The 23,542-nt window shown below is 39.1% G+C and overlaps 1 protein-coding gene across 4 annotated transcripts; it reads left to right on the top strand.

The window, feature by feature from the left end:
* The first annotated feature begins 2,737 nt into the window (after window positions 1-2,737).
* KMT5C (lysine methyltransferase 5C) lies at window positions 2,738-20,860 on the top strand. Of its 4 annotated transcripts, XM_032234908.1 has the most exons (10): window positions 2,762-2,824; window positions 8,218-8,283; window positions 9,008-9,147; window positions 9,602-9,767; window positions 10,408-10,517; window positions 10,860-11,023; window positions 12,973-12,992; window positions 13,539-13,675; window positions 14,213-14,397; window positions 15,108-20,860. In XM_032234908.1, the coding sequence occupies exons 3-10, from the start codon at window positions 9,038-9,040 to the stop codon at window positions 15,959-15,961; spliced, it is 1,746 nt and encodes a 581-aa protein (XP_032090799.1). In that variant the 5' UTR covers window positions 2,762-2,824; window positions 8,218-8,283; window positions 9,008-9,037; the 3' UTR covers window positions 15,962-20,860. The 4 variants fall into 4 exon arrangements, with proteins under 4 accessions (XP_032090801.1, XP_032090799.1, XP_032090800.1 ...); XM_032234910.1 differs by lacking the exon at window positions 8,218-8,283 and having other exon boundaries at window positions 2,738-2,824; XM_032234909.1 differs by lacking the exon at window positions 2,762-2,824 and having other exon boundaries at window positions 4,747-8,283.
* The last annotated feature ends 2,682 nt before the right edge of the window (window positions 20,861-23,542 follow it).

Genomic DNA, 23,542 nt, shown 5'->3' on the forward strand with positions numbered 1-23,542 from the left:
ATAGATAGACTTCAGTTCCCAGAATTCCCCAACCAGCTTGGGGAATTCTGGGATCTGAAGGCCATACATTTTGAAGTTGCTGAGTGAGAAATATTGATCTAAGTCCATTGTTTCTTGATCTGCAACAACTATGAAGAATTTTGCTTCATAGGGACCATGGCTGTCATCTCCATTTTTAAAAATGTTTCCGTCCCCCACCTCAAGACCCTGCTGCCTCACATTCAACCTGACACTTTTTTAAGATGCTTGAAGGCAGCTGTCACCTTTTTCCACAAGTTCTGCTTCTCCATGGTAAGTGGATGATAAGGCTGCTGTTTACTGAACAGGCTCCTAGAATTATTGCAGAATTATAAGGTTGGAAGGGACCTTCAAGGTCTTTTGAGTTTAACCCCTAATTGTTGGCCAATGTCCTTCCTAAGATGTGGTCACCACAATTGGATCCAATATTTTAGTTATATCTGAGAAGAGTGTCTAGAATTGGGGCCCCGAATGTATGAAAGCATCCATTTCCTGGCTCTATTGGCATTGTGGACTGAGTTATTGGCTATTATGAATTTTAATTTTTCTATTTAATTTTTGTTATAATTATTTTTATTTTATTTGTTTTTTTTTCATTGCCCAAAGTCTCTTGTTGAGTTAGGTAGCTTTAACAATGATAATTGTTAAATAAATGCTAGTTTGACATAAATTGGTAGTTGTGGACTGTACCTTCCTTCCTTCCTTCCTTCCTTTTTTTGCAGCTATGGCTTATGCTGATACACCCAGATCCATTTCCCAAGTGCTCGTATCTCATATAGTCTTCTTCCCCCTATCCTCATGTCTTTAATTTATTTTAGTTACCAAATGAAAAACTTGGCACTTTCTGCCTGTTGTTCTAACTTGTTCTAAGTCCTTCTGCATCTTGATACTTTGTTTTTAACATGTTTGCTACTGATCTATTTTTGTGCTGCCCACAGATTGGGTAAATCATATTTTCTATCATTTGAATCATTTGTAAATATGGTGAAATATGGCAGTTTAGAACAGATGTGTCACAGCCTCTGGGCCAGATCCGGTTCGCAATACGCCACAGTCACCTTGGAGACAGCAAGGGATCAGCCCCTGCTGCCCTGGTTCCAACCATGCCCCTCCAGCAGGCTGCGATAATCAGGCCATGCCCCACATGTCCCCCACCTCAGGGCAAACAAACTCCTGATGTGGCCTGCAACCCCATCCAATTTGACACCCCTAGTTTAGAATAACAGAAGTGGAAGGAACCTTGGAGGTCTTCTAGTCCAACCCCTTGCTAAGGCAGGAAACCCTATAAAAAGGTGGTTCCTGTTTTTTTACTTGCATTTTTTACATGTTTTTGAACTTCTAGATTGGCAGAAGCTGGGACAAGTTAAGATCATGTCACACAGCCACTGAGCCAACATGTCCCACCAATTGCTATACCTATCAGATAAAAGCTGTTCCAAAACAACCCTTTATATTGTAGCGACATCATTGCACGTCTATGTAGTTTTCTTGCAAACAGTACGTAGGTGGTTTATTTTCTTCTTTTTTCATCTTCTCCCAATTCCAGCAAGTAAGTTCCTGGTGGTTTTCTATCCGCCAGCATTTATCGTAACTTTTCTGCAAGATTGATGAATTAAAACTGGATTTCGAAAAGGCTAAGGTTTGAAAGGGTGAGGCTTCCACCCACTTTCAGTATTTCAAAAAAGTTTGAAGTAATCTAATGGACAAATCTAAGCTTTCTGTTTTAGTGGCTTCCTGTTCATAACAGGCGTAGCTTTGTAAGCCGAAACAAATCGTGTGCTCAGTGACAGACAGCTGAGTTGACCAGTAAACTTGCTAAATGATAAGGGACTTGGATAGATTTGTCGAACCAATAGAGAAAGGCGGCAGTATGGCGGGAGATTTCAAATGGCGGGATCTACAGAAAGGGCAGGGAGTCTCGGTCAGTGGATCTCCCACCTTCAAAACTATTACTATGTCAGGCTTAGGAGAACGCGTCTCTTTGATCAACAAGAGTGGGGGAACGCCCACAGGAACTGAAGAAAGAGGATGATTTGTCCAAATTCATTGAATTACCCAATGAGCTCTGGAAGGCGTATCTTACTCCTTGATAAGCATTGCGTTTGACCAATGGAGATAAGCACAGGGGAGGGCTGTGCAGTCTTTGTAAGAGACGGTGGTTACATTTATTTGACATTCGATTATCCAATAGGGAAACATTGCTCTAGCCTAATATGCACAATAAGCATGCTTAGGCAGGGTGCTGTTCCGAATAAGGCGCGACGGGAGAAAGAATGGCATAAGCAATTTGATAGGCAGCATATTTGCCCAATCGGACGCATAGGCTGGGGGCCGCGTCCTCATTCGACTTCGGAAGGCGGGTTCTAAATTAATGGACAACAGCCTTGTCGAATAAGATGCAACCACACCCCTTCCCTTATGTTGAGCAGCGGCAGGAATCAGCAGCAACACGCATCTGCCCTATCGAATAACAGACCGAGACACTCTTTCCAAAGGAAGTCACTTTACACCAATCATTCCCGAGCATGCGGGTGGGAAGTCCTAGTGGCCGTCTTTTGCTTCAGGGAGACACAATAGAGACACAACGGGAAGAGGGTGTGGCCGCCTGTGATTGACGGCGGAACGTGGCCAACGGCATCCCGTGACTACAGGGTCGGGAAATTGACAGGCTTGCGGCACAGCGAATCGCACGGGGTGGGGGTGGGGGGAAGGTGGTGGTGGGGGCTCGTCGCGCGCGCGCGCGCTTTGGGAGGCGGGCGAAGCAACAGCGGAGAATAAGAAACGGAGCGCTCGTGCGGTTCTGCGTGTAAGAGAAAGGAAGAAAGGGAACAGGGAGGAGGAGGAGGGAAAGCGAAAGGGGGGGGGAGGTTGCGGGGGGGGGGAAGTCCTTTGGGGACGGCCGCGCGTGAGGCGGGAGGGAGGAAGTGGATAAGAGCGCGGCTGTCTCGCGCGCGGGTGGTTACACCAAGGCGCGGTGCGCGTGGGAGCCCGCGAGGGGAGCGGTGGGGAGGGGGTGGCGGGGATGCCAATCTCCCTTGGGTTGTGCGAGGCTTGGGCAGAAGCGACTTTTTGCCTGTCAAGTCAGTCAGTCTCTGCCTGTGGGGAAGGTGCCAAGAGAGTGCCGCCCTCCCTCCGCTCCCGCCTTTCGTTTCCAGATCCTAAGGTAACAAAGCCCCCAAATGGGCTTTTCCTCTCAGGGTCATAGCCCCTTTCCCCTCCTCTCCTGTTTCATCCCAAACAGCCTCTATGAATTAAAAAACAAACAAACAAACAACCGTTCCCTCATACTCTCCCTCAAAGCCTCTCTCTTGTCCTTCAAATGAAAGGCTTAGTTTTAGGGTTCAGGTAAGGAGCATTTCTCCCCTGCCCCACCAACTTTCCCTTCCTGCTCTGTAATTGGCTTTCTGCAAAAAAAAGAAACAACAGCTCCTTTACACTGAACTCTGCCTGACTCTGTTTTTCAGGTATACTGACCTTCCCTTAATTTTTAGGCAGCATTCTCAATAGGTTTAAAACAGTTTTTAGTCCAAGACATCAATGGAATACTAGGCTGGGAAAGTCTGATTAGGTGTAGTTTTTATTCATTCATCTGTATCCCACCTTTATTATTATTTTTTTACAAGTAACTCAAAGCGATAGCCAATCAAATTCTTTTTCAAATCTGTCACATGGTCTGTGGCATCAACTAGCTTTCATTCATCTCTTCACTTATTGTTCTAATCCTTCTGTGTTAAAATATCTTCTCTTTATACAGTTGGTCCAGAAATTTCCTATCCACAACTGTTGAATTCGAGGCCTGAATCCAGTGTAATAGCAGTTTTGAAGCTCTTGCCCATTGTTCTACATACAGGAAGTCCTTTATTTAATGATCACAATTGAGTCCAAAATTTATGTTGCTAAGTGAGACAATTGCCCCATTTTACAGCCTTTCTTGCCATGGTTATTAAGTGAATCCTTGCAGTTAAGTTAGTAACACGATGGTTAAGTGAATCTGGTTTCCACATCAACTTTGCTTGTCAGAAGGTCACACATAACCCTGGGACACTGCACCCATTTGCAAATGTGAACTAGTTGCCCAGCATCTGAATTTTGGTCATGTGTCCATGGGGATGCTGCAGTGGTCGTGTTTGTGGAAATGGTCATAAGAAATTATTTTCAGTGCCATTGTAACTTTAAACAGTCACTAAATGAATGGTTGTAAATTGAAGACTTCCTGTACTGTTTCACACACAGCCGCTATAGATAAAGTTGCTATTTGAGATAGGTTTTAAAGCTTTTTTTGAGACTTTTAAAATTATTATTGTGTATCAAAAACAAATGATGTGTGCTGATTCTTCAATATGTGTCATGTGGTAGATACTAATACCTTTCAGTGGCTAGGACAGTTAGGACCCCAGAGTTCAACGTTCAGCTACAAATAATTCTCTTTTATTGGCACTTCCTTTTTTTTTTAAATTAAATTTAAATTAAATTTTTATTTCTCATATATACATTCACAATTATATGATCTCATAACTGTTATTAATAATATGTATTTGTAACAATTTTTCTCCCCTACAATTGACAATATAATTGAAATTGCTTTCTTACCATCCCATACACCCATCTTATTTTACAACAATCCTACTTCTTCTTCTTTCCTTCCCTCCTTTCTTCTCTCCTTCCCTCCTTCCTTCCCTCCTTCCTTCCCTCCCTCCTTCCCCCTTCCCTCCCTCCTTTCTTCTCTCCTTCCCTCCTTCCTTCCCTCCTTCCTTCCCTCCTTCTCTCCTTCCTTTCCTCCTTCCTTCCCTCCTTCCCTATTGGCACTTCCTTGTTTACCTGCAATTCTTTTTACTAGAACTCTTTGATATGTATGCAGTTACCACTGTATTTGATGTCCACTCCTGAAAAGGACTCAGGTATATAAAATAATGTTTTCCCCTTCGTAACGGCCTGAATATTGAGATATCTTTCTTAACAGTACATACAGTATTTCATCTAATAACTGTGGAAGTGCATCTTGCTTATGTCATAAACAAAACCAATAATGTGAACGTACTGTTAAGGGCGATATCTCAGTAATTTTGTTCATACAGTGCAAACAGCCATAATGTGGTTTCCTTATTTGCTGTTTAGTGTGATGTATGAATGAAACCAAATATAGTTCACCCAACACACCCTGATTGATGGCAGTATGATACACAAGAAGAGGATTTTAATTTGAAACAATTTTGAAAAATAGACTTGACAAAATTATATATTGGGAAATAACAAACATGCTGTTGTCTTGACTCTCTGTTCTTTTGCCCAACCTGATGCCTTCCTGATGTGCAATGCGGTGGCATAGTTGCACTTCCTGATGTGCATTGGGCAACATGTGTCACAGAGCTCCATTAAACTTTTGAGGAAATCCTAGAACATGATGAAGAAAACAATGATGCAAATTGTGTGGATCTATTTTTCTTTGTTTTTTAAAACTATGTTAATCTTTCTGAAGGACATGCAATTTCAAGTTTTGTATCTCATATGGTAACAAATATTACCAGTAGCAGCAGTAGCAGTCAGAGGAATCTCTGGGTTATAGTTTGTCATACTTATTCTACAAATTTTAGTCCAGTGCCAGCTAGGAAATATTGCTTTTTATTTACACATAAAAATCAATTTATTTAAATTATATAATGCTCGTATAACCATTCCCAATAATTCTACTGTCTTGAAGACTAATTGCTATTTTCTTCTTCTGACATTGCTGGGAATTTGGAGAAAAAAAGTAAGAAAGTGCAGTCTGTTATAGTTCAGAAAACTAAAGTCAGGAAATTCTCTGGCCCAGATTATGAAACAGGAACTTGCATGTAAATAGACTTGAGCTCCTTACAAATAGATTATAGCTATCTTTAATTAACACCCTATCTCTTTTGAAGAATACTTTGAAGAAATGCTTAGTACTGTATGTGATGAAGAAGTATAATGGTTTCAAGAACTCTACCTTGAAATAGTCACAGTGGTGTAGAAAGAGGAAAATCTGTTCTATTTAGTTTAGTGCAGTGGATTTACAGCATTTTGCACATCTGTACAAATAAAAAATGCATATGAGTTAATGAATTTCAATCAATTTCAGTGTAAGGTATGGAACAGTGTAAATCTGGATAACTTGTAAGACTATTTTTTCTGGCATTCCTGACTTATTGAACTATAGGAATTTTGTTTTTTATCTCTTCTGTGCCACAGTATTCTTTTACTGTTTCATATAGGGTAATTAAATCATGAACTAATCACATACATTGGATCTGTCCAATACCCTAGGTTAAAATATCCTGTTTGTGGTTCAGTGTATCATTAAATCAGGACTAGGCTGAATAAATTGTGGTTCAATTAACATGAGGTATTCATTTCAGATGAGTATAGCTATTCTCTCACTTCAAATGATTACTTTGGCCTTAGCCATATGGCTAAGTAGGAGGCAACAACTGGCTGACTTTGGAAAATACCGTAAGTATAGTTTGGATTGGTTAGTATTTGAATGGAAATCATAGCTAGAGGCTAGTTTGCGAAGTTGCAAAAGAAAGAAGGCAGCAGCAACTTATTTCTATATTACTTAAAAAAAACACAAATTAACTAATTTGCATTTATAATATATCTTGCTGTAAACCAGTAAGACTTGTTGGTACTACACAACATGTTGGTACTACACAACAGCTCACGGAGTTGGTAAATTAGAAACAAAGGCTTGACAAGAATGTTGACTTAATATCCCAGTCTAGTTTTCACAGTACCATGGTGCTCCTAACTCAGCAATTGATTATCTCTTGCTAAACCTGAAGGTACTGCTTTCATAATAAAAACAATAGCAGAAATACAAACTATAAAGAGTGAAGGAGTTTGCAGGGTGTTTGGAATATAAATTGATTCAATTAGAAGCCAAATGGGCAAGTCTTATTACAAAAAATAGGGGTCTTGCAAAGTTATCTGGGATGTGTTTGGTTCTGTTAGTTCTGAGATAGGATGCTTGTGACATTAGCTTTGCCACTTGTTGATTGGATCCCTGCTTTTCTGGTTGGTTCTGTCACCAACTAAAGAGGTGACAGAAGCTGGATTAGAGGAGTAATGACTACATCCTTGAGAAAAAGGGTGGTTCTATCTGCCTTGAAAGAGGTGATGGTGTACTACTACCAACCCAGGACACTAACACAGGTGTCAAAGTGGCGGCCCACAGGCTGGATGAGTCATGCGCAGGCCATGCCCACCCCAGCTCCATAAATGGGGGAAAAGTTGTGAAATGTCACATGGCAACATGATGCAGCAAGTTTGACACCTGTGCTTTAACACTTTCATTCATACATTTCATTGGAAATGTAAGCTTAGAGTTACTGACTAAAGCAGTGCATATGCCTGAGTGAATGGATAAATAGATGAATAAATGCATAGTATTTGGATCAACTATTTGGTTTGTGCAAACTGCTATCAGAGACGAGAGAAATCCTGACATTTTTATATGAATCTGGAGACATAATTTAGAGATTTTGGGAGTGGGATTGGGGTATCATTTTATAGTTTCTGGACATTAAGAATTCACTGTTAACGCAGTGAACTATGTAGAAATATCATTTGTAAGGGTTGATAAAGTGGGTCTTTTGAGTAGGTATAATACGTTTTGGAAGCTTTAAAGTATTGTAATAGCGGAGAGATAGTTTTTTAACAGATTGGGACCAAATTAGAAATTTAAAGTCTGGGCATTTTGACATCCTGTAAAAAAACAATTACATATTTATTTTTCTGCTCCTTCTCATAGAAACATATATGATGCAGGGTGCAAATCCTAAAATTTCTAGAATGTTTTATTTTCAGACATATTTTGCTTTAATGTACAATTTATAATGATTCATACATGAATTGTATTATGCAATTTATAGTATAATATTTACTGATAATGATAATATTAATAAAGAGTATTAAGTCTTGATCCTGTTGTTGTCTTATAAGTCTGTGTCACAACTATTTTGAGAGAGAAGTGAAAAATGCATCAACAAAGCGGAAAGGTTTGGAATACTTCTAATTCCAGTATTTTCAGAACTAGAAGGAGGAAAGAATTCAAGAAATATATGTTGAATGTTTTTGTATTTTAAAATGTCTCTTTGGTCAAATTCATTTTTTGGTGATACAAGTGGTTTGTCATTTCTTTTACAATGTTGCTTTGACATCCCAATCTACTTTACATCTCAGGGATTGCTGGTGTTCTATCCAGGACTAACCAGGTCCAATCCTGTTTGCCTTGTGAGCCTCATAAAGGTTAGTCAGATGCTGCCACCTGCTGGGTATCTATCACAAATATTCCCCATAGATGGATTTTAACTCCTATGGAGGGCACCGATTTGAGGAAGGTTTTAGAGTCTAGATTCTTCCATAAAAATATTTGTATTTCATGTTTTGAGGTACGTAGTATGTTTTAAAAACATTTTTCTAGCATCATATTTTTTCAGTGCTTGTTCCCTCTCCCCCTGACCATGGAGAATTTTGTTTTGTTGATCAGATCAAATGAAAGTTATACGAGCTTCAGGTTTAATAAAGTGGTTCTAGATGATTTGTCACAATATTAAAAAGTTACATCAAATATGAAGCATAATGAAATAATTTTTGTTCATCAATTCAGTTTGTATACCTGCAGGTATAAAAACTGTGTTTCTTGGCTTAAAATTTAATTATGAAAATTGTAGTACACAATGGAAACATCAACATAGTACACACATTATGACCATATGTGCAAAATGCTATTTTTACCAGCAGTTTTAAAATTAATTTTAGAACCATTCTATAACAGTTGACTTTCTTTAAAAAAAGGAAATCTCAGAGTACATGCAAATAGCAAGGTAAAATTATGGTAGGGGTTGTAGGGAATACTTCTGCTTATTTTAATATTTACTAGTCCAGCTCTTGTTGGAGTTTTGATTCAGATTCCCAACTTCCGTGTATTTGGCTTTAATTGTGTCTCTCACTTCTCTCTTGTGGCTAGCAGAGTTGAGAACAGCATGGTTCTAGAAAGAAGATGGGCTCTACTAGGTTAACTGCAAAAGAACTATGTGAGAATGATGACCTTGCCACAACGCTAATTCTTGACTCCTATCTTGGATTTAAGACTCATAAAATGAATGTAAGGTAAGATCTAGGAATAGACATGGAATAAGTCTGAAAATTAAGATTGTAAATAGATAAGTTTTTTATACATTTGAATATTAAGTGGAGAGGATTGAGAGTGCAGATAGTATTTGACTTATAGTTGGGACCAGATTTTTGATGGTTGGTGGGCTCTGAATCTGGCAGAGGCCTCCTACGCTACAGCAGATTTGCAAACACTGGTGCACAGCTGAGATGGGAAAGATAAGCGGGTGGAGAGAGTTGCAGCACTTCTATGATTGTTAGTGCAAGTAAGCTGCCAGGCACCTGGATTTTGAAGACATGATTGCAGGGGTGCTGCAACAACCATGACTTGTCCATTCAGCACCATTGTAATTTTGAATGGTTACTGAACTAATGGTCGCAAGTCAAAGACTACCTGAAATGAGGGGAGGAAAATGTTACAAAAGAAATTCTTCCTCTTTCATTTTTATAGCCCACTTCCAGCCATCAGGAGGAAGCACCATTTACGGGAGGCAGTAGAAGCTTTCCGGAAGCGCAAGGACCTAGAAGCAGCCTATCAAGCCTTGGTGCAGGGTGGCTGGGCCTGCCAGTATTTTGCAAACCGGAGCCATCAGCAGGAAGCTGCCCTCAAGACTCATGTACAATCCTGGTTTTTGCCTGTTTAATGGCTGGAAAGCATGTTGAAGTCTGAAAAAGTTATTTATATACACTTTTTCATCCCAATCATGTTCCTTTTGGATTATTACATTATGGCTCTTATCATCCTAGTCAGCAGGGCAGTTAGGGTGGTGGGAGTTTAATTTAACACCATTCCAAACAATCAGGTTTGGAAAGGTGGTTCCATAACGTGTTATTTATTATTAAAAATGAATTGTGGGGCATGTACTTGTAACATAAGTTGGCACTGAAGGTCCACAGAGGCTGGCTGTGGGTGAAAAGTCCGAGAAGTATCATTTTCTTCTTTTTAATCTTTTTTTTGGTTTGAAGTTTTTAAACATCTCCAACTGATGAGAATGTTAGCTTGATAGAAAGAAAATTGTTTACAAACTATAGCGAGATAAATTTTATCTGGGAAGAGAGTAAACATATTCATAGAAAGGAAGAAGCATTGTCTCTAATTAAGTTCTCTCTCTCCATTGATTCTTCCAATTAATTCCCTTGCAAAGATTTATTTTATTTATAATCACACTTTTATTATTTTTTATAAACAATTCAAGGCAGAAAACATATCTAATTCTCTTCTACCTCTCCCCCTCCCACCCCCAATACCCATCTCAGATTTTTCGGTACCTTCGCGTTTTCCTTCCTGAGAGCGGTTTTGCCATCAGGCGCTGTAGTCGATATTCCTTAGAAATAAATGGAGCCCGGATAGTGTCTACAAAATCATGGTATGTTCATACTGCTATTGCTTCCCCATTTGGCAAAATTATTAACTTGCATGCTGGATTATACTAAAAAAGAGAAATAAATAGAAATAGAACTATGATGCATAAAAGCCCACAAATGTATAAACCAACATTGAGAGGAAAATAAAGGGAGGGGCAAGGAATGATTTTTCTAATGAGTGTATTTCATAACAGGGCATGTCCATTAGAAAAGCTTTCTTTCCAACTAGAATGCAAAGAAGTGGATAATAAAGTAGCCATGCATTTGCTCTTGCACGTTTTACTTAAGATTATAGCACCATAATCCTGGATAGGTAAGGTTATTTTTTTTCCCTCTCCCATAAGGAGAAAGAATGATAAACTGGAGCTTTTAGAAGGCTACATTGCAGAACTGACAGAACCCGATGAGAGCCTCCTCCGAGCAGGTGAAAATGACTTCAGCATCATGTACTCCACCCGGAAACAGTGTGCCCAGCTTTGGCTAGGGCCTGCAGCCTTCATTAATCATGGTAGGTGGAAGCCTTCAGGTGCAAGCTAGAGAGGTAGTTGCATCAAACTGTTTAAATTGCTATGAAAATGATAATTGTAAGTCTCATATGACTGGTCTTGTAACTTAGACCAACTGATGAGGAGAAATAAGATAACTATTTATCCCGGATCAGAGAGTAGTAGTAAATAATATTCTAGCCAAGTATTTGGGAAATTGAATTTTATGTAGATATCAATAGGGATACATCAGAACCAAACAGGGGTGAAGACTGGTGTGTAGTGAACATGCAGTTGTTATTAATGGGGCAGTATAGCAATCAGGATTCAGCTGAGAGTATATTATTCAGAACTCACGTGGGAGTGCTCATTAGACCTGTTGACATTTCCTTAAACCCAGTGTGGCTTTTCTTGGGCTACTTTGAAACAAGGGAAAGATACAACCTCTTTACAGAATTGCCACTGGAGCTGTGTGAGTGTCTCCAGATCTTCAAATCACTTGTTCCACTTCAAATCTGAACTGCTGCATGGTCCTAATTATAGTATTAAGAATTAATAATCTCATTTCAGCTAGCTTTGTAGCTACTTCTGACACGAATACAGACAGACAGGACTCTGTACTTAACAAGTTATTGGGTTGCCAAAACGTGCATTGTTTTTCATTGACAGAATGTTTTAAAATCTGTTTGAACCTTTATGTCTAGATACTGTTCCAGTTTTCTCTTACAAAAATGAATATATTTTCCTAGTTATGATTGACTAGGTAATAATGCTCAGGCATCTTTTATTATTCATTATAACAGTCATTGTTTTTGGATAACGTAGGTGAATTATTCCTACTGTGGTTTCTTTTGAGATATTTTTATATTTTAGTAAAAGGGCAAGAAAAAAGGAATTGTCATTGTAGCGAGTTGTTTCTTTGGTAGAATTACTGAAATTTAAAAGCACTGAGGCTTAAAAGAATCTAAATTTGTTCTAAAGAAATACAATCGTCCCTACTTATCTGCCCAGTTAATGACCGGACAGAAGCAGGTTTTTTATAGGCAGTGGCCTAATCATGTCACTCTGTATGTGCACCTGTGCAAGTTATCTCATCTGTTATTTTCTAAATTAAGCATTTGCCAAGAATTGTGATTACTTTAGCAACTGGGGGATATGAAGATTCTAACTATCAATATAGGTGGCCTGTAGATTAAAAATTAGTTTGCACTGTCTAAATACATTTGAACATCTAGTCGGGATTGTATGTTTTATATTGGGCTGTTAATTTTTTTTTTAATCTGGAAGAATAAGAATAATATTAAGTATAAGATTTTTAAATTTATGTATTGTTATTTATTCATTTTTCGCATTTCTAGATAACCAAAATGGGAGATGTTTATTTACCAGCTATTTGTGAGGCAATAGTCTTTTAAGAACATTTTCATAGTTATTAATTGCTTAAAATGCTATATTAGTAAGGCTTTCAAATGACCAAGGGATTATCTGATAGATTTAGGGTTCAGAATTTAACTGCAAAAGGCAATAATAAATTGAACTTTCTTTAATGTTTCTCCTAATTCAGCCACAGAACTCATAGAAAAACTTATTTCCTTTCTGTATTTTAACATTTTCATTAAGAGTGTAAGACATAAGGCACAATTGTTTTGCACTTTATTGAGTGAGAGAGGTTTGTTATATTATATTTATACAAATGACAAGTGTTCTACTTTGAGCTCATAACATGGAAACTGAGGATTTAAGCCAAATACAGTACTTTTCTTTGATTGGATTTCCATAATTTATATGTCACTTACTCAATTGATTCAGATTTGTAAATGCTTCAAGATAAAGCAAAATGTACTGTTGAAAAGATGAGCAAATTTTCTCTGCTGCAGCTTCTGTTAAAAAGGAATACTTACAATTAGCTCTTTTTAAAAATCTTCCTTTTTCTTCTTATTATTCCCCTGCAAAATGTAATTCCTGCCCACAGACTGCAGACCAAACTGTAAGGTAAGCTGTGTTGACATATTGTTGGGGCAAGGGATGCTGTTCATTAGAATACAAGCTTGGGATGAGACCTAAACATATTACTGACTGCATTGAATAGGAATGAGAGGGAATATATTTGGGAAGAGATTGAAATAAACCAGAAGCACAACATATTGTAGTAGTGTCTGGAAAACACTTAAAAGGAGTTGTGATCGTCTGAGGTAGAAAAGTATCTCCTTGAAGCTCTACCTCATTAATCTTCTATTCTTTATTGGGGGTAAAAGACTTCTTTCCCATTTTGAAAGCTGGAAATATGCTATAGTTCTCCATTGTTTAGGATCAGAAGAAACCAAATTCCCTTTGATATCCTGTTTTGCAAAATTGTGCTACAAAAGCATAAGAAGTCTAAACAAATAGCTTTGAGAAAAAGTTGATTTCAATTTTCTGAAGGGGAAGAGGAGACTATATGCTTTTCCTATGAGCTTCTTGAATCTGCTTCTTTCCTTTCCGTTCCGATTATCCTTTTTTTACTGCTTTTTCTATCCCAACCCATTGTTTGTGCTGCAGTTTGTCCCAATGGATGGGAACACTGCTTGTGTCAAGGTGCTGCGGGACATTGAGCCAGATGATGAGATCACATGCTTCTATGGTGACGGCTTCTTTGGGGAGAACAATGAGTTATGCGAATGCCACACTTGTGAAAGGTGAAAATGGAAGGGAACAGAATCTCAGATATTGGGAGCTGGTTGGGAGTTGGGTTTCTGAGTTTCTCAGAAGCATTTGCAAGAAGGGAAACCAAATGATAATTTCCATTAATTCTTGCCTCCATCTTTCAGTGCTTTCGGCAATCATTCTTGGCAAGACGTGCAGACTCCTTAATTCCCAGGTGTTAACAAGCCTTAGTCCTCAAGGGATGGTTGCTAGTGAGTGTAGGATTTTGAAAGGGGAGGGGCAGTATTTTTCTTCTGTTATCACAAGAGCCCTGGAAAGATTGATGGTAGAATCTAAAGTCTAGGTAGAGGAACTTATAACTGTTCTGACACAGAGTTCATCAGAGGGAAATCTCTTCATCCTTAGTGTTAGGTTTATCATGTCTTAATTTTTCATGCATTTGGCAAGTGCCTTGGAATTTATTTTCTCGAAGGATAGAAAAGGATGTACAGATATTCTGAGTAAGCACCGATCTTTTTGATTAATGCTGGGCTGCTCCTGATACTCTCTTTTTCTCAATTTTTCCTTAGAAAGGGCGAAGGAGCTTTTCGCCTTCTGAATCAGACACCATTGCTAGCTACCTCAGTCAGTGAGAAATACCTACTGAGAGAGACAGACGGACGTCTGCAGAGGTGGAAAAATCAGTCTTGCAAACTTGCTCAACGTAATGTGAAAGTGCGACACAAAGCCCGACGCAGAAAATCAAAATTACGTGGTAAGATACTTAACTGGAATGGATTTTGTGCATCATAGTGCTGTGCAGGGCAATAGGGTTTGCTTATCACCTGTAACATAATCATAATGTCCATTATAATGAGGACTCTGTTACATTCCTGTTAGCCTCAGGGTTTGTTCCATAGCAGTAGTAGTTACCCTAATGCTTTTTGTGGTAGCAAAAATAAAATAGTAATTTTTTTTTTAATTAAAGAGGATACTCAAGAACTATTCTAGCTACAGTATTAGATTAAAGCCTGGTAGAATTAATTGGGTAGTATTTAATTCCTGTATTGGAAAATGTAAGCAATGTTCAAATATTTGGCTCCAAAGTGGGAAAAATAAGCTACTCCTTATGTTGCTGCTTCCTTAGTGTTTCTGGGATCTTGCACTTACTGTGTGATTTCAGGAAAATGTGCAGCTTCTCTGTGAGATTGCTGATAAGTACAGTTAGGTTATCTATGCAAGATCTGTTTTAAAATATCAAATATTTACATGTTTGAAGAAAGGGTATATAGGATTGTGGATGTTAGTGGCAGGTAGATGTTAAAGCAGTCATAAACTTACTCCAACTTCTTAAAGCCCTTGAAAAATCCAGAGAGAAATGGAAGTTGCCTGTTGTGTAGTGAAGATATGGCAGTGGTAGTTAATAAGAAGAAACTGGAAAGTGGAGTGATATTCTTATAATTGATACCTCTTTTCCTTTCCTAGGTGCTGTACACAGATATACCACTCGCTGGTATCTTAAGATGCTCAAACCTTTATATATCCCACTGCACAACTGCTTGGCCTGCAGAACACGTGGATGCAAGCTCCGTAAGCAGCCTCTGGTGTGTCTGCTTCGTTGTCCTTCTCCTATGTTATCTGTATTGCACCTCAGGCAGTCTTTGGGAAACAAGAATTGCTACTACAAGGCCCAGGAAAGCTGCTCTCCTATACAGATGCATAATTGCCCTGAAAGCCCTGGCTTGGCCAACCAGGGCAGCCTGATAGTGAATCTTGGGAAGAGAATTCCCTTGGACTGGGCAAGGTTTCATAGGGAAGTAGCGTGTGACACTAAGGAGGAAAACGCCAATCAGGAGTTTAGCCAGGGGACCGAGGAAGATGATTCAAGGGATATGGAGAGTCATGCTGATGTTAAAGAATCCTATGAATCAGGATCTGGGGTTCTCCATTCAGGAGAGCAAATCCCCCTTGATTCTTCAGGTTCTCTTTCATCCAGTCAGTTCTTGTGCAGAACAAGGAGCACAGCCCAGCGCCAAGCTCAGGTTTTGCCCCAATCTGAGTTGTCATTACCAATGGTAGACCCCAAGCTTTCCCAGTATGCTCACGTCCGCCTGGAAGGCCCACCTTTTGGAGGCAGGCAGTGCTGGCAGCAGCCCCCTTCAGACAAGACGGAGAAGGAACAAGCGGAGGAGCAGCATCTTCCTAAGCGGATGGTTTCCTTTCCTCCTTTTGTTCCACCCAAACGGCTTCGACTGGTAGTGAGCCATGGTTCCATCAACCTCGAGGTAGCTGCAAGCTCCTGTGAGGAGATGTCCTCTGATCTGGCTGATCTTCTGTGATTGAAAACAAGACTTTAGCTTATTATTGAATTTACCCATGATAACCATCTACCAGAATTCGCCTGAAATTATCCATCTTTTTGTTGTGCCCTTCTCCCCATCACCTTGTATGGGTTGGTAACATCTCTTCTGAAGTCCCTTTGTCCCCAGGTGGGCACAAAGCTGCCTGTGCTAAAAATGCAACCTTGTGTTCAACTCCTACTTTTTCCATTGAAATTGATATTTCAGTTGTCTTTCCAGAGTACTTCCTTTATCACTTCCTCACTATTCCTTTAAAAAAAAATCTCCACTACTTTGCCAAACTTCACTTTAGTCTTGAAACCTAAGCCATATAGTAGACTGCATGGAGGCTTTGGATTGCCTCCTGGTCTTTTCTTTGAACTCTACTTTCTCTTCCACAGAGTCCTTTCCTCTTTCTACTCTTGATATCTCCATGCTCTGGTTTATAGCACTGTAGTCATAGACTTCTTGACAGATGAACATGGTATTTTGGCATTTATTGTCCCTACAAAGTGGTGAAGTGACTTGTGGAGAAAAGAAAACCAGCATCTAATCAGGGAAGTCTCTTTAAAACTTATTGTGAGAAAACCAGCAACCAGAAGTGCACATTGGCATGCAGCCTAAACTGTTCGGTCCATTTAGCCTAAAGGCTGTTCAATGCTAAACAGGCTTATATAGGGAATTAAATGTTCTTGCTCCTCTTCCTTTGCCGTCTCACTGTTTGGGTGCCTATTGTTACAAGACAGCTAATTTTCTAGTTTTGGAAGCTACTTTTATATTAGTTAATCTGTGTGACTTGTTTCTTCTCCCAGCCAGAGTTTTAAACAAGTGTCTGCTGGGCCTTTTTAGAATCTTAATGAACTTTAGATATTCAGGTGCTTTATATTTGATAAAGTTGAGCTGCTTGGCTCAGGGGCATTGCGATAAAGGGGCTTCCTTCTGTGAGAGGCTGATGAGCAAGATAAAAGTTCTACTCAGTTTAATGTGGCCTAATTCAGTTCAAAGTCATATATGGTAAGTGGATTTGCTGTATATTTTTCCCATTCATCTTGCCATGACAGGATTTTGAACAGAAAGGGCACATTCTGGTAGAAAACTGAGTGCAAGGTATATGGGGAGAGGTGGTGGCAATTGAATGGGTGAAACATGGTGGTCAAGTTTTTCCTTTAAGTGCTTGCTTTGTTTTGAAATTTTGTGGAATCCTTTGTGGTGTTGACTTTGGATACATATCCAAGAGTCTTAGGACAGCCTGATGTTCCTTTTTCAACTCCTCTTTTTTTGTTTGTTTGGTATTGTAGTTTTGGTGCAGTTAGCGTTAGAGAAGCTTGTCTAGATGACTTGAAGGTTATGTTAAAATGGAGGTTAAGCTGTGCACATTTGAGAATAAACTCCAGTAAACTTAGACTTTCTATTAAATTTCTATGGGTAGAATCCAGCATAGGTTCTTTGATCTCTGAAGTTGGAAAATCTGAATTATAGAGCTTTTAGAGTAGCAACTAGTTTGTCTGGCATGCATTTTTGGTCTGAGATACATAATATATTGCAATTCTGGCTTTTTCATTGCTCTACAAAACAGGTGCTGATTCCTGGGAAACCACTGTAATTTTAAAAGTAGTTTTAGATACTAGCTTTGAAAAGGTAGAATGAGCTGATGCTCTTCAACCTGTCCTGAAAATGAAATCTTAAGAAGAATAACCACAGACAATGCATATTCATGTAAAAATATTACAGAAATAATACAGACACAGGGACAGTAGAAACAACAGTTTTTAAACAAATTAATTGGGGAGGCATAACAATAGCATATTTTTGGTAACAATTTGAATATTTTCCTATAAGTGGTTCATATGATTGTCCAGAATTACCACTGTCTGTGGACATTCTTCATTTTATTCTCCCAGGACTGTATGAAGAAAGATAATTTAAAAAACGTTAGTGAACTTGATAAAGGTGATCCTTAACTTATGACCATAATTGGGACTAGAATTTTAATCGCTAAACAACGCTTAGTCATTGGCCAAGGACTCACTCTAAGCATTCCAGGATTGGTCCCTTTAAGACCTGAACATGCCTATCTCTCCCCACCCCACCCCCACCCCCAATCTCTGCCCTTTTGGCTGCAGCGCTTCCAATTCTAGTTGCCCTTGTCATCTGGCACTCCGAGATCCCCCCCCCTCCGACCCAGCTGAGCTTTGCTGCCATCTTCTTGCTTCCTTTGCTGACAAAGTTTACCCACCCTGGCTATTGGGCAGAACTGGAACTGTCTTCAAGATGGAGCGGGAGTCACAAAATTCATTCCAGAACTGAAATATACCGAAATGTTTCTGTGCTCCTTGGGACAAATACGGCTGGCTTTGTGCTATAAAAAAGGGGGGGAAATCACAAAGCAGTTATTGAAAGGAGCTGCTTTGTTTGTTTTCCCCCCCTTTTACATAGCATAAAGCCAGCCTCATGCATCCCCGAGCATGGTGCAAAGGGGTGTTTTGTTGCACTATGGACCCTTTAAGCTGCTTTGTCCCCCTTTTTTTTTGCAGTGCAAAGCTGGCCTCAGACCAACCCAGCACAACCACCAAGCCTGACATACCTTGTCAGCAGTAGAGAGAGAGGAAAAAAGTGAAGGTCAGCTGGGACAGTAGAGCACAGGGCAGCAGAGGGCCAAATGGGAATAGATGGGGGTGGGGAGTGGGGGATAGGCAATGGAAGGAGTTGAAGTCCCCCAGCGGTGATAAGTGTGGGCAGGCTTCTAAGCACCTGAAGTTTGATTATGTGACAGGGCACTGCCATGACTGTAACTTCGGACATGGGTCATAAGTCCCTATGTTCAGCTTCATTGTAACTGAATGCTTGCTGAACAAATGGTCATAAGTCAAGGATTACTTGTATCACATTGCTCACTAAAATAATTGAGACATAGCTGAAATTGTACATCTTTTTCTGTAAGCTTGCTTTCTATTTGTGAAAATTTGAACATAAGGCACATTTTTCTTTCCTCAAAGTTCTGTATGTTAGTAATCATTTTATATTTCATAATAATTATTCCATTGATTATTCTTGCACATTGTTGTTGGTTGCATCACAGAATGTGTGACTATGTATGATACTATTTTAATGCCTAGACGTGAGTGTCTATGAGAATAGTTTTGATCTAAAGGTGAGATGATGTCTCATTAGTTTTAAATTTTACTTCTACAAGATGTGCAGTTTCATCTGTGTATCAATGTTTGTGCACAGCGTAGATATATGTACTAAAAAGAAATAGAGGTTTTAGTGCTTGTTCTGATTTTGTGGCCCCTCTTAATGTGGGTGTCCAGACTTGCTTTCTTGCTTGCTACTTTCCACTTATGGATGTTCCATGTTAGTTAATAGTTGGAGACTAGTGACACAGCCTTTAGATAGTGACTGTAATGGGGGGAGGGGAGAGGAACAAAGATGGCAAGATGGTCAAGGGTTTTGTGTGGGGAAAGGTCAGGGGTGGGAAGGGTGGATATTGCTAGTCAGGATACTGTACATTCTACGTGGAAAGACGGACTGGGGCTCAGTTTTCACCTTCTGTGCCTCTCTTTCCCCCATCTTTCCTGGTGGGTTTATGGTTTGTGCTACCTCTTTTGGGAAAAGAAGCATCAAGGCACTCTTCCATCTATGACTTCAGTCTTCTTTCAGTCCAGTGTCCATTAAGTCCTGTCATTTCTTTTCCCACTTTCATGCTTTCAGATTTAAAAAAAAACATGCATGTTCTCATGAGGTGGAGTGGTAGCAGATCCAGGTTTTGTTGTTTTTTTGTTCTAGCGTCCTGTATGGGTAAGTTTCTAAATCAGCCTCTCCAGGTCCAGCCTCTGCTTGTTTCCCTGATAATACCATGGTTTATTACATTGCTTCTTCCATCTTTTCTAAGATTTTTCAATGATGCTTTTGGCCTGGAGTCACTCTATCCCCATTTCAAGAGAAAGATTGAATTCCACTTCTCCATAAAAGTTATGCTCAGGAGGGTATGTTAAGATACCTTGATTTTCACACAGCTGGGAAAAATAAGCAACCTGGACACTGGGGAAGGTCTCTGGTTGGCTGAGTTCCTCAGGGAGTGGTTTGATAGAACCCTGTATTATCATTTTCTGCTCCAGGTTTTAACCACAGTACATCAATCCGACTATCTGCCTTTAGTGGTGGGGTCATTGCAAACTTGCTTCATAGGATTGTGGGGAATTTGCTCCATTGTACTACCCCATCTCTCAACATGCTTGCGATACTTTATTTAAATTCTTCCAGAACTTCAGCACCCAGAAGCAGGAGAGTCCAAAAGGTGTTACATGGAGCATATTTTCAGGGGCATATGTACTATGCCAAAAAAAGTAACATAAATCGAGCTCTGAATTTGCATGAATTATGATTATGAATTCTTATGCCTTCTCTTGTAATATGGGCAACATGTTACAGGAAACTTGGCCATGGGGAAAATTGATTAGTACGTACCATCTAGCCTAGCTGGTCTACCTTTACAAATCTGTCATCCCAGTGTCAAGGGGCCAGGACTCATTAGATGGAAGAATTTCAACAGGACCTGGACTCAAGCTCAAATCTTGCATTAGTACAGTATGATTGAGTGCATACAGCCCTGGGTGTGTATCAGTTGGTCTGAGCAGGCCTGAGAGAGGGTGGGGAGGGTAAGAGGGTTGTCTGTATTTTTAATGGTGCTATATTTGGAAGAGTTGATGGAGGTTACTCTCAGCTCCAAGTGTGGAAATTTGAGGCCTCAGGGTATTTCCTGCCCCATGATCAGGCCGGTATCCTGAAATGGGGTAAAGGCAGAAACTTCTGTTTGTATTTTTAATGGTGTGTGTTAGGGGGGAGGGGTGCATAATACTTTTTAAAATACTTGATTGAAATAAACTCTTCTAAAACTGTTCCTGTTTCTTGATGATGTGATATATGTACTGAGTGCATGACAAGGCTTAATGCAAAACTGCCTCTTGTAAGATCTGTTTACAGAATTACTTCAGATATAACAAATGCTAGTTTAAAAATGAACATTTAAAACTATTTCATTATACAGACTGATAAAAGAATGATAAGGATATTAGACTCAATGTGTATTCTTCTCTCTAAGGTAAGTCAAACATTTTAGACAGACTGAATGTCTTATAAACAGAACTAAAAGAAGTATACCTGTGGCATAATGACTGAAAATGAAGTTTCATTGTTAAATAATTACATAATATTCAGATGAGGACAATAAATAGATTGTTCTTCCTTCCTTCCTTTGGCAAAAGTTTGTTTTGAACCCAGGAAATGTGAAGCCCAAACAAACAAGTTTGATAACAAAATAAAAATGCTTGACAGCTTTGAGGATAAATTTGATGTTATGAGTGTTGACCAAAGGTTAGTAAGATACTTTACTATTTTTTGCCTGCAGGGCAACTTAATGTAGGCATATTTTAGTTCAGTTCTTTTATTATTTTGTCATGAATCCAAAATAAAAATAAAAATATCATAAAAATATATCTTTATATATACCCTTGTGTATATGCATGAATTAAAAAGAAAATTTAAATAAAAATAGGGACCCAAATACAATAGATTGTATAATATGAATATTTTTGAGTCTTCACAATTAATAAAGATTATAGTTTGATACTTCCCAATAAATAGATTAGCTGTCTAATTCTGTCTTTCTTACTGGTAGATATTTTAGAGTTGGTAGAGATGGTTTACCAATTTGTAAAATTTTAAACAAATCATATGTACATATTCATGGTGAAGAATTTCATAAAAAAACCTTTGCAAAGAGTTATAGTATTTTTAAAAATTGATATTGAATTACTTTCTTTGTGAAGCAATATTTACTTTTTAAATATTTATTGGGAAAATATTTAATTTTCTAATCATCTATTAGATATTTAATCCATACTGTATAGTTTCAGTCAAAACGGGAAAGTAACAATGTGAAACATAAAACCAATATATTAAAATAATTTACTTATTCAGTTGAAAAGATACAGATAAGGTTTCCCCTGTCAAGTTGTATCTGACCATAGGGGGATGTGTTCAACTCAGTTTTTTAGCTGAGGCAAACAGGTTTGTCAGAAGACACTTCCATGGTTGTGTGGCCAGCAGGACTACAATATACGCTAAGGCACATTAAATGCTGTTACCTTCCTAGCAAAGTCTTATTTGTCTGCTTGCATTCACATGCTTTCAAACTGCTGCCCTGTTTCCCTGAAAATAAGACCTCCCTGGATAATAAGCCCAATTGTGCTTTTGAGTGCATGTGCTCAAATAAGCCCTCCCCCCAAAATAAGCCCTCTCTGAAAATATTGCAACACAGCAGCAGCCATGAGGTGACCACGCTCATCGCCTCCTGCACCTCAAAAATAATAAGGCCTCCCTGAAAATAAGGCCAAGCGCTTATTTTGGGGGTGAAAAAAGAAGACCCTGTCTTATTTTCAGGGAAATACCTTAATGAGCAGGAACTGGAGAAAGTAACGGGAGCTCACTCAGTTGCGCGGTGCTTGGGTCTCGAACCCAAGTTCATTTTTTAGCTGATAAGTTCAGTGTCTTTAACTGCTGAGTTATCGCGTCCCCACTGTTGTTCATTTGTAAAATTCTTAAGAACACATCCAATGCTTGGACTTAAAATTTTTTATAACTCTTCCTTGGCCTCTGTTAAGGAAGTAATTTCAGGTTTTTTTAATTCACGGGTGAGGACCATAACATTCTGGCTTTTTGCTTGTTTTATACAAAGTGCTCACCTCTATAAAGCTTGTCTATTTGCCAGTTTATACTCACATTGTAGGAACTTTCAGTATGAGTTGGTTCCAAGAGATGTACTCAGGTTGGTGCAAAAAACACCTAATTCTGATCCTTTTCTAATCCTGTGTTTATCATGCCATCCACCACCAATTCTCTTGGTTCTTCATGCAGGCATATCTAACATTAAATGGATATTCATGTGCTAGTTAAGTAAATACTGTTTTTGATGCCTCCATTGAATTTTATAAATATTCCAGTCCCTTAAGTATTGTGGAAAAACTGGAGAAATGCACAATTTCTAAGTAAAAATAGCAATAGCAATAGCAGTTCGACTTATATACCGCTTCATAGGGCTTTCAGCCCTCTCTAAGCGGTTTACAGAGTCAGCATAATGCCCCCAACAACAATCTGGGTCCTCATTTTACCCACCTCAGAAGGATGGAAGGCTGAGTCAACCCTGAGCTGGTGAGATTTGAACCGCCGAACTGCAGAACTGCAGTCAGCTGAAGTAGCCTGCAGTGCTGCATTTAACCACTGCGCCACCTCGGCTCAAAATACCAGATAGGAAATGTTAGTTATTACCTTGGAATTCTTACTGTTCAAAACCCTCTACTAATAGCACAGGATGAATAAAACTGCTCTTTGGTTTTAATATTTCGTCAGGTGTTTTCCTGACCACTATTGGAAATAAAACCAAAGGCCATGATTCAAGGGTATAACTCTTCATAAGCTAGTTTTACTGTATGTGGAAGAGCAGACTGCTTAGCAAAATTGCAGGCATCTGTGCTGCCTGCTTTACTTCTCTTGAGTCGCCTTCCCAGTGTCAATACCACAGAG

The sequence above is a fragment of the Thamnophis elegans genome, chromosome Z (assembly GCF_009769535.1).
Source record: "Thamnophis elegans isolate rThaEle1 chromosome Z, rThaEle1.pri, whole genome shotgun sequence".
NCBI classification, from domain to species: domain Eukaryota; kingdom Metazoa; phylum Chordata; class Lepidosauria; order Squamata; family Colubridae; genus Thamnophis; species Thamnophis elegans.

Excerpts from the sequence above, each read along its gene's own strand:
- KMT5C (XM_032234910.1), top strand. The coding sequence starts at position 9,038 with ATGGGCTCTACTAGGTTAACTGCAAAAGAACTATGTGAGAATGATGAC. Across the intron at positions 9,148-9,601 it reads ACTCATAAAATGAATGTAAG|CCCACTTCCAGCCATCAGGA; the intron begins GTAAGATCTAGG and ends TCATTTTTATAG. Across the intron at positions 14,398-15,107 it reads CAGAAAATCAAAATTACGTG|GTGCTGTACACAGATATACC; the intron begins GTAAGATACTTA and ends TTCCTTTCCTAG.